The 11,241-nt window shown below is 40.7% G+C and overlaps 1 protein-coding gene across 1 annotated transcript; it reads left to right on the top strand.

Moving 5' to 3' along the window:
* Positions 1 to 343: 343 nt before the first annotated feature.
* LOC123016559 (vomeronasal type-2 receptor 26-like) lies at positions 344 to 6,410 on the top strand. Its single transcript, XM_044417071.1, has 4 exons — positions 344 to 763; positions 1,264 to 1,491; positions 3,719 to 3,845; positions 5,512 to 6,410. Exons 1-4 carry the CDS (start codon positions 344 to 346, stop codon positions 6,408 to 6,410), a joined length of 1,674 nt encoding a protein of 557 aa, XP_044273006.1.
* Positions 6,411 to 11,241: the final 4,831 nt, after the last annotated feature.

Below are 11,241 nucleotides of genomic sequence, written 5' to 3'. Positions count from 1 at the left end.
CTCTTTGCTACTACATTTCAGCTGGACATGGATTGGACTTGTTTTTATGGATAATGACAATGGAGAAAGATTCCTGCAAACTGTCTTTCCAATATTTTCCAAGCAAGGTGTCTGTTTTGCTTTCATAGAGAAACTCCTCCCATACACCCACATCACTACACTTAATGCTATGTTAGAAAAGGGGGCAAAAATATATGATAAACTGGTGGACAGCAAAACCAATGTAGTGGTGGCACATGGAGAGTAATATTCCTTTGCACTATTTAGATGGTTGCCATATCTAGCTGAAGTAAAGAACAGGATGAGCCAACTAAAAGGCAAAGTATGGATAATCTCAGCCCACATGGAGATCAATGCATTTGTCTATCAAAGGAATTGGGACACAGAAATATTCCATGGGACACTGTCCTTGAGGATTCAGTCTAATGACATACTAGGATTCAAAGTTTTTGAGGAGAGCAGAAATACAATCAGCACAAAAGGAGATGATTTTCTCATGATCTTTTGGCAACAAGCTTTTGGCTGTCTTTTCCCAACTTCATTAGCAGTGGATGTGGAAGAGAAGATCTGCACTGGGAAGGAAAGGCTTGAGAGCCTTCCTGGATCTTTCTTTGAGATGAGTATGACTGGCCACAGCTACAGTATCTACAATGCAGTCTATGCTGTGGCCCACGCTTTGCATGCCAGGTCCGCATCTGAAGTCAAACACAGGGCAATCATGGAGACTAATGGACAGAAGTTTAGGAATGGAGAGCCATGGCGGGTAATGTTCTCCAAGTACTCAAATGTGAAACCCCCTTGTCTTTTACTGTGACAAGAGTCTTTATATTCTTTGTCTAATTATACTCCAAATTTCTCTCCCTCCAGCTGTACTTCAATATTGGTCAACTTTGCCTGCTTTCCTCATCTGAGTATTGGACTGGAAAGATTCATGTTGTAGCCCACACTTAGTCTCTAAGCTCAATATGTGGTTTGGAGTCAATCATCTACTTTCAGCATAACAGATTTAGAGGGATCTAAAAAAACTGAAATGGGGAAAGTTATTTAAAGCTGTCTTGAGGTCTTCAAAATGGCCATAAAGAAAAGCACAAATATTACTCCTGTTCAATACATGAGTAGCATTTTTTCACTCAGCCTTCTCACCCCTGAATTTTCTAAATTATTAATAATTAATTATCCTCCACCTGATGCTAGAACTTAACTTTGTGCACTAAATTGCCCTCTTCTAAACCTTCTTGTTTCCTTTTTCCTTGTTTCCTTTAGCTCCATCAGTTTCTCAGAGGAGTCTCATTTAATAACAGTGCTCAGAACAAGGTTTCTTTCAATGAGAAAGGGGAGGTGGTGGCTGGGTTTGATGTTATCAATTATAACTGTTTTCCCAATGAATCTTTTCTCCCTGTGAAAGTTGGAAGGATCGATCTCCAGGCTTCTACAGGTCCAAAACTCACCATTGATGAGGATGCCATTTCATGGAACCATTGTTTTAATCAGGTAGGAGCCATTGATCAGATCTTTGGAGCAAGCACTGATCTGCAGTGCTGCTGGCATTCATTTCAGTCAAGTCCAACAAAGCATCATGCAAAAGACATTTGGATTGAAAGAAGCATATTGGGTGAAGTGAAGACATAAAAGAGAGAGGACTTTCCTGGCCAGTTACATAAAACAGCTGGAAGCAACTTAAAAACATTTAATTCATGTCTGTTTTTATTGTATGGAATATCACAGCCAGGATTTTTAATACTCACTAAATGGCTGCCATGCAAATACAGCGAGATGTCATTCTAAATGGCTGTCTAATGTTATTGTGCCTACTGCCAGCTGGGTTGAGAATATTTAGCAAGACACAGAATTGGCACCAGCCATAGACTTTAGATTTCCACCAGTCCAACTTTCACACAGCAGGACTCAGAGTCTTCTAACATACAACTTTCTGAGTGACATGCTAATAAAATGTTTAACACATATAAGTCATTGCTGGAAAGTCAATCAAAAAGCAAAGATATCTCCTATCTGAAAAAGTCATTTTCAAGGGCTTTTTAAAAAGCAGCATTTAATTATTATTTATTTATTTAGCAGACATATGCTGCCCCATTCACGTAAGCCTCGGCGAATGGGCAATTACTGCCCATTCCAATGTTGATGATACATTTCGTGCCCCATTTAAAAATTATCTTTCACCTTCATTAGTGGCTTGCATAGTTAATGCCTTCTTTTTAAATTATTTTAAATTGCTACTTTTTAGAAAACATCAAAAATTGTCTTCTGACACCTTCTCTGAAAGCAAGAAAGCAGCTGAGCCATCACAGTTCTTTTCTGGTTGTCCAGAGCAGAACTGTGAAACATGCCTGTACATCTTCCCTCACAGATCATGCAGAGAGAACGACATTGGTGCTCTGCTTGAATGGTATCGTGACCTCAGAGAGGCAGACCAGAGGGTGGAGGGCATTTGGGGGAAAGGAAGCATGTTAGAGAGGCCAAGATATCTTGACCCAGCTCCAGTGTTGTTCTCTCTGGCTAAACCAGTCCTGCTGAACAAGCAAACATCCATCTGGGAAAAAAAAGCAGGGCGGGAGGAAGTGGGAGAAAGGTCACCTCTGTTTTTCCCATAAGCTTCACTTCCCACTTTCCTTGTTTGGACCCATATTCCAAGACTGACATCACCAAAATTACACTACATGTTGTCTTCTCCACTTCTAATTCAAGAGAGCAAGGAACATCAGCCACGCATCCCTGAAGGCTGCCTTTCCATTTCACTTATAGCATCTCTTTCAGTTATTATTTAATGCATGTTACTATGTTGTAAGCATGCTATTTCTTTTTGAAGAATTAGGTCCTATTCAGTAATCTGCTATGAAGATGAGCACATGATACAATGGTTATCAGGTCAGGATTTCTTTGCTCATTGATCTTAATCCAAGGTATTTAACATAAACTGCTTCAGTCCTTCATGTAAAGTTCCATCACCATTTGTCATCATTCCAAGGAGTATAACTTTGGAAGTAAGTCTGTTGTTCCCCATCGAGTCCCTGGCTGCAATACAGGTGGTCTGTAATAAAGGTGCACCAGCTTCTCTTGTATGCTGGTGTGGTGTTGCCCTGGAGTCTTTGTAAGTTGTACTACTATTTCTCCATTGAAAGTGAAATAACATGCTATCTCTGCATATTGGGTGAATCTCATGTCCTTCAGCCCATCCTTTGGTTTTCTTCCAGCCTGAATCACAAAAGAGATCAAAGAAACATATGGATAGATATTACCATGACTTTGTTGTTCCCATAGCTTCTCAATTAATTCCAGATCTCTACCTTCTGTAGTCTTTTACTTTTCGGTTCAAAGTGTGCTGCTGAAGCACATCTGCAATGATGATTTTACTGGCATCCAAAGAAGTGTGATCCTGAACATTTTGAAATTAATAAATGCTTAAGCAGGACAATGCAACTTTCTAAGGTAGTATCTTACACATAGTCAAGAAATGCAAATTCAAGAAGTGGCCTCATTCAGTCAATTATTCTATCATTTTCTGTTTTTCTTCCTTCAAACTGGGGGTCTTCAAGGGCACTCACCACCAAAGAAAGAAAACTAGCAATATGTGGTAGTAAATTAAGATTCACACATTCCTGAAATGCAGGGTCAGTTATTTAACCTGTCCATAGACTTGAGAATCTTCCATGTATAAAGTTTATGTCCCTATATTTATCCTGCTTTTTAATTCATGTATTAGACACGACCACCTTCTGTGTGCTCTGAGAGTTGCCGTCCAGGCTCTAGCAAGAAAGTGAAGGAGGGGGAGCCATATTGCTGCTATGATTGCATCCCATGTCCAGCTGGGAAGATCGCAACTCAGGAGGGTAGGCAATGGGCATTCATTGGATAGACATTCAGAGTGGCTGTTTGTACATTGGAGTGATTGTTCTTCAGTGGTTCGAATGGAATCAGATGGTTTTGTAAGGGATGGAAAAAGAAAAGAGGAAACATGTTGATTCCCTTACACCCCTCACTGGTTCTCGATACTTTGAACCATAGTATCTTTCTGAATCAGCTGTCTTGGTTATCACTTGGAGACACAAGACTGCAGTGATTCAACTGTTGCTGGGATGGATAATCCCTGATAGTTGCACTATGCCTTGGCAGTCATGCAATGGAGTTCCACAGTGCTCTGTCTTATCCACTCTCTTGTTCCATGTCTACATGAAATCACTGAAGGTGTGGGTCAACATATCATCAATATATCTAGTCTGATATCTGCTTAGAATTAACATTAAAAGCCCTACATGGCATGTAGCCTGTTTACCAATAGGATCATCCTATGTTAAAATATACTATGTCATCCTATTTTATTGAAGTATTGTAAATTGTTTTAATATTTTTATTATTGTAACTCATCCCAGTATTTTCTATGAAAATATAGATGGTATAGCAATACTGTAAATCAAAGTAAAAAGAGATATATACTTGCCACAACTCTTTCTTATTTGGAAGTCCCTGCTATGGGAAGTGAAGCTGTTGTCTACTGTGAAAGAAACCTCTCTGTGCCACCACACTTGTGGAAGGAACTTCCCAGAGAATTTGTCTGGCATTCAGATTGTGCTCCTTCCAGCATCTGGTGCAGATACATCATATCTTTTCAGTGTCTGTTGTTCTAAATGCTTAGCTGTATCTAAGCCTTTGTGTTGCTCCTGAGTTTTGGTTTGGGAATTACTTTTGCTTTACACTGTAGTGCTAAACTAGTTCTTCTGAACCACTCAGAAAGCTATAACCTTTGGGAGACATAGAAATGTAACAGATCAATAAAATAAAATACTTTCTGGGTAGATTTGCAGCACACAACCAGCAATGATTGCTTTTTTACAGAAGCCCATCAAGTTAGTCATCCAAACCAATCATGGATTTCATGGTTTATTAAAAAACAAAGACCACAACAGTGAACTATTCTATATTTTTTTGATACTGGAACAGCTTGCTGTTTTGTTCAAATCTGGAAACAGAGCATGGTACCAAGGAAAGAATCACAGATCTACTTAGCCAGAGTGGACAGTTGCTGCTATCACCCAGCAGCTAGCTGGAGAGCATCACTTCTCTGAAGATCACCTGGTCAATGGTGAGAGAAGAGAAGTGAGTTGCGGGCAGGGGTGAGAATCAGCTGGGAGTAAGAAAAAGGAAGGAAGAAAAAGGAGACATTACTGGTTCACCAATTTCACTCTGGGTTGTCAGAGAGTCATCCCAAGTCCACTAGCAACAAAGTAGGCACATTTAACTTCCAGACTGAGGGGGAAATTTCTGCATTATGGGAAAGTTAAATGTAGTCATCCCAATATGCCCTGGTTAGTGATGTTAAAACACCAAGAGTAGGCCAGATTTCAGTCTAGAGTCTGAGGCTGACTCTGCTCCATTTCTGTATTCAGACAGTTCAGATTTCCTTTCATACTAAGATTTATGTTATTGATTTTTTTTCTTTTGGCTTGCCTGTCTTCTTTTCATCATATCAATGCCATCTCTTTCCTTCATTTTCTCTAGACATGAATGATTGTAATCCATGCTCATATGCAGAGTATCCAAACACAAATCGTGATTTCTGTCTTCCAAAGAACACAACCTTCTTGTCCTATGAAGAAGCTTTGGGGCTCACTTTAGCCCTTCTTGCTCTTGCTTTTGCTTTCATCACAGTTCTGGTGCTGGCTGTGTTTGTGAAGAACCACAGGACTCCCATAGTCAAAGCAAACAACCAGAAGCTCACCTACACTCTGCTCAGCTCCCTCCTGCTCTGCTTCCTTTGTGCTTTGCTCTTCATTGGTGAGCCTCAGGAGGTCACCTGCCTCCTCCGACAAGCTGCCTTTGCCACCATCTTCTCAGTGGCTGTTTCCTCTGTGCTGGCAAAAACCCTCTTGGTTCTGGCTTTCATGGCCACTCAGCCAGGATCCAGGATGAGGAAGTGGTTGGGAAGGGAGAAGGCCAGTCTCATTGTCCTTTCCTGCTCCCTCATCAAAGCAGGCATCTGTAGCATATGGCTGGGAAATTCACCCCCATTCCCAGATGTCGACCTCTTCTCTGTGGCTGAAGAAATCATACTGGAATGTAATGAGGGCTCAGTGATGATGTTTTACTGTGCATTGGGATACATGGGACTTCTTGCAAGTGTCAGTTTCACTGTGGCCTTCCTGTCCAGGAAGCTGCCTGGCAGCTTCAACGAAGCCAAGTTCATCACTTTCAGCATGCTGGTCTTTTGCAGTGTTTGGATATCCTTTGTTCCCTCTTATCTCAGCACCAAGGGGAAATACATGGTGACTGTGGAGATCTTCTCCATCTTAGCTTCTAGCTCAGGATTGCTGTGTCCCATCTTTTTCCCCAAATGCTACATTATAGTACTGAGACCGGAGATGAACAACAGAGAACAGCTAATTAGAAGAAAGTACTGAAGAATGCATTCCTGTTCTTCAGTTTCATTGATAGTCAAGTAGATGGTGCAGCTTTGGAGAAGTGAATCAAAATTATATCAGTATGAAAATTTCTACTCGTTATGTTCCCTGATCCCTTTTAGTTGCCTGACAAAGTACAGGAACTGATGTATGGAGTATTTAGAACATCTTATTTTCCTACCTGTTATCAGAATCAGAGCATAATTCAACAAGGAAGTTCCAGCAGGGCCAGGGTTCCAGCAGGACCAGAAAACCACGTATCAGAGAAACACCTAGAGGTACTTTCCGGGAACAGGTGGGTGACAATAATGCAGTGCTGCTGGAAGCCCAGAGAACTGAATATTCCCTGCACTGCTGCTCTTTGCTTCAGCAACATGAGCTGCTCTAGTCGCTACTTCATGCTCGGACTTCCAGCTTTGACTTACCCCATTCCTGGTAGCCAAGCTTCTTCCCCACTCACTGCCAGGAGCAGCATAGGGCATGAAGGTATGGTGCTCCTTGCACAGCACATGGGCTTGCTTCCCACTGAGTATTCCATAAAGCCTGGGAATGCTCACCAGGAAGGTGGACTGTGCAGCTAAGTGAACTGGAGTCTGGGTAGACAAAACCAGGGAATCCAGTGAATTTCCTACACCAATGAGATTCCTTGCACATCTCTGCTTATGTGTAGATAGAGACTACAGAGGGTACCAACCTGCTCCATCAATAAGATAAAAATCTAAGAATAGTGTTGGAATGAACCACAGCCATACACCTGAGATCTGAAGACTTCCTTTCACGTTCATCCCAGTCCTGCAAAGTGAGCCATGCCAAGAGGAAGCCCACAAATTACCATGGAACAAAGGTTGAGCAACTGGCAAGAGAAGCAGCTGCTGCATATGTTGTGGGAGACACACACCACTAATTGTTGCCCTGGGCTCCATACCTGGTAAGCTTCCCTTCAGCAAGTTCCATGTCAGCTGGTGCAGCACAAACCACTACTGCACAAAACATCATTGCCCTGAGATAGTGTAAAAGGCAGGATACAAAAACTTTAAATAAATTTAAAAAATGTGGCATGGAAGGATGGTCCTAGCAGTTGTGGAGATCTCCATTCCTGGAGAGTGCTGCACAAACACTGCATATGCTTACAAGGAAAATCCATTCAGGGTCACAGCAAGGATAACAGAGAACAAAGACCCAAGTCCACAGAATTTAATGGAATCCACCCCTCCTCCATGCATCCACCACAACACTTTTCTTACCCCAAGCTAAGAACATCCCCAGATGATCTCTGGGGAACTCCCATGTCGGCTGTGGAAGCAGAGACACATATTTTGGTGTTCCTTTCTGCATAGCAGCCTTCAACCATCCAGAATTCAGGTGTCATTAATGTTTCCAGCATTTTCCCAATGGTCATGCTGGCTATGTGCTACCTTCTTTAGCAGAGCTGGCAAGTTTACATACAGCAGTTGCTGAAAAACTTGGGCAGGAGGAGGCCTTGTACCCATTTTGCTTGAGGAATCCTGTGGGCAGCTGGTTTTCCACCATATATATGCAATGCTGGGCTAGATCCAGCATGGCTTAATATTCTTATGTTCTTAATGCCACAACACTGATAGCCAATGTTAATTGGAAGCAAGAAAACCCATTTGTATTAATTGAGTTCTGTAGGCCCATTTAACCCGGAAGATGGGAGAGCTCAAAGAAAATAAAGCATACGTTTTATGTACCTGGAAATGTTCTGAACTTGCTGGGCATTAGTCATTTATTTCAGGAGAAAAAAGAGGCATTGAAAATAAATACATCACAATTTTCAGTTTTGGATGCTTACATAATGTCCTGCCCACTGTGGATGCATGTCCAGAGGTGGGGCAGCTGAATAAGCATTGAAGTTGTGAAAGAAGGAAGACACAACCCTGCAAGGTAGCCTAGGGCTCTTGATGATCCATTGCAACCCAACATGTTGGCCTTGAGTCTCACGGAACATTTGGGGAGATCTGGAAAAAGGGGGATTAACATGTGCTATCTTACATTTTATCCAACTTGGACCCCGATAAGGAAGACTTGGTCTTAAGCACTGAATAGAGTGCACTTCACTGAAGAAGACTTACTGAGGACCTCTGGGGAATGGCAACTTGATGAAGCAGCATTGATTTTTGCTGCTTTCTGCCTTATCATGTTTGGGTGAGTATAAACCACCCTGAGGGTTGTTTACCTCTCTAAACAACAGGTGAGCATCAAGACTCTTGGTCTACAGTTCTGATTACATCAAGATGACCTCATAAGGTAAAACTGGAAACAATTATTAAAGTTAATTCCCCCACACACTTAGTCCTTTTCCTTTCTTTTTTGATTTTTCTTTTAGTTTTTATTATTTCTTTTTATCTTATTCCACTGCCAAGGGAATAACACACCAATTTGATGCAACTTGGACTCTTAAGGAATTTTTGTTTTCATATTTCCATATCTGAAACTGATAATCTTTTGTTGACAGACAACATCTCATTTGCAATGTTGTTTAATGTCTCTACTTTAGAACTAAGAGTTACAAATAGTGTAAACTGACTTTGGCATGAAAGTAGGAGCTAGGGGATTTTTTTCTGCTTAATTGTGCCTTTTGAATTTAGAAGAAGGATAATAGCAATTTTCAGACAGTTGAGAACTGAGGCTGTGATTTTGGCTGCAATTCAGATTTTAAGATATTTGAAGAAATGTGAGGATATGAAGAAATGTGAAGTGCAGAGAAGCAGAGCAGAGAAGAGAAGAATTAATGTCAGAAGGAAATCTGAAATGGATACTGGAAAGTTGATGACAAATTTGAAAAGAGATAGTTGTCTGAGCTCCTCAGATCGCGTTTTAGAGACAGAATGAAGATAACATCAATTAATATTAATACATTGAGGTTTTTTTAAGAGAATTAAAGCACTTTTTCATGAATCTTAAGAATATAGTGTTAGAGAGCCATTAAGGGAATATGACAGAGTTAGAAGTGTAGTTGACAGAGATCACTGGAGCCCCCAACAACCAAAGCATGGAGAAATGGATTGGTGGAGTATGCTGATTAGAAGATTGTTAGAGGCATGTGCAGCATAAGTGAATCTGCGGTGTTTAGAAAATATAGTGATAGCTGCAGAGGATCCGAAGTGATTGCAGGATTTGTTGTTTTATAGATTAAGGATTTCTTTCATGTTACATTTTTCTGGAATGTTGAAAGACAGAGAAAGGGATAGATTTTGCAGGCTGATTGCATAGATTGGATTGGTATTGAATTCCCTTGGCAACTTTGTCTATTTCAGCTTTCTCTGTTTATTATAGATGTTTTGCTTTAAAGTATTAAAAAAGAAGAATTCCAACCTATTATATACAGTAAGAGCAAGTAAGGGCAAGAGTGGAAAAGGATAGGAAAAGAGGATAAAAATACAGGCACTCAGTTTAAAGAACATGCAGACTTTTTAAAATTGCCAGCTTTCAGGAATTTTTCTGCCCATTCTAAGTATGTTCCAAGCCTCATAACCAACTAGGGTCCCTCTTTGTTCTAACCCTAACCCGGAAAATAACCCAAACCCTAAAATTGGGTTTAAATGTAAGAGGCTTGCATGCATTATGCAAATATCAGCTTCTGGAATTTTTATGTCCAGCTAAATTCTTTTTGTCTGCATACTCTGTGCCACTCAGTCCAATTTTAGCATTACAGAAAATTTGGAGTTAGGGTTAGGATTAGAAAAACAATGAGCCCTGCTTACATTCTGAGAGTTGGGAAGTGTTTAGAGTGGGCAAGAAGAATGAGATGGGCAGAAAAACTCCAGAAAGATGACAGTTTGAAAATGTCTGCATGCTCTGTGTCATTGTGCCCAAAAGTACGGTTAGGGAAAATTTGGGCTTAGGGTTAGGGTTTGAAAAACAAAGTGCCCTGGTTATGTTCTGATGCTTGGAACATTTTTAGAATGGGCAAAAAGAATGAGATGAGCAGAAAAATTCCAGAAAGATGACAGTTTAAATATGCTTGCATTCCTCTTGTGTTTAAGCCCAATTTTAGGGTTAGGATTATTTTGCGGGTTAGGATTAGGGTTACAAAAAAGAGAGATCCTGGTGTTGTTCTGAGGGTTGGATGGTGCTTAAAATGCTCAGAAAGAATAAGTTGGACAGGAAAATTCCAGAAAACTGGCAATTTGAAAGTGTCTGCATGCTCTGTATCATTCAGCCCAGTAATAGGGTTAGGGTGAAAATCCAGGATAGGGATAGGAGTTAAAAAAGAAGGTTCCCTGGCTCCGTTCTGAGATTTGGAAGGTGTTTAGAATAGGTAAAAAGAATGAGATGGACTGAAAAAGCTGCCAATTTAAAAATGCCTGCATACTCTGTGTCATTCAGCCCAATAGTAGGGTCAGGGAAATTTCAGGATTAGGGATAGAGTTAGAAAAACAGAGTTCCCTTGTTACATTCTGAGACTTGGAACATGTTTAGAATGTGCAAAAAGAATTAGCTGGGCAGAAAATTTCCAGAAATCTGATAATTTAAAAATGCCTGCAAGCTCTGTGTCATTCAGCCCAGTAGTAGGATTTGGGTGAAAATTCGAGGTAGGGTTCAGGTTAAAGAAGGAAGGTTCCCTGGCTCCATTCTGAGGCTTGGGTAGTGTTTAGAAAGGGCATAAATAATGAGCTGGGCAGAAAAATTCCAGAAAGTTGACATTTTAAATATGCTTGAATGTCCCTTGCATTTAAGCCCAAATGTAGGGTTACAGTTAGGATTACGGTTAGAAAAAAAGAGAGAATCTGGCGTGGTTCTGAGGCTTGGAATGAGCTTAGAAAGGGCAGAAAGAGTTTGCTGACTAGAAAAAGTCTAGGAAGTTTGC

Source organism: Varanus komodoensis, unplaced genomic scaffold, assembly GCF_004798865.1.
Source record: "Varanus komodoensis strain SLA01 unplaced genomic scaffold, ASM479886v1 scaffold86, whole genome shotgun sequence".
NCBI classification, from domain to species: domain Eukaryota; kingdom Metazoa; phylum Chordata; class Lepidosauria; order Squamata; family Varanidae; genus Varanus; species Varanus komodoensis.
Note: the sequence above shows the minus strand (reverse complement) of the source record. Positions and strands in the feature narration are given on the sequence as shown.

Coding starts and splice junctions, on each gene's coding strand:
- LOC123016559 (XM_044417071.1), top strand. CDS start 344: ATGGAGATCAATGCATTTGTCTATCAAAGGAATTGGGACACAGAAATA. Junction 764..1,263: donor GGAATGGAGAGCCATGGCGG/GTAATGTTCTCC, acceptor TGTTTCCTTTAG/CTCCATCAGTTTCTCAGAGG. Junction 3,846..5,511: donor GAAGATCGCAACTCAGGAGG/GTAGGCAATGGG, acceptor CATTTTCTCTAG/ACATGAATGATTGTAATCCA.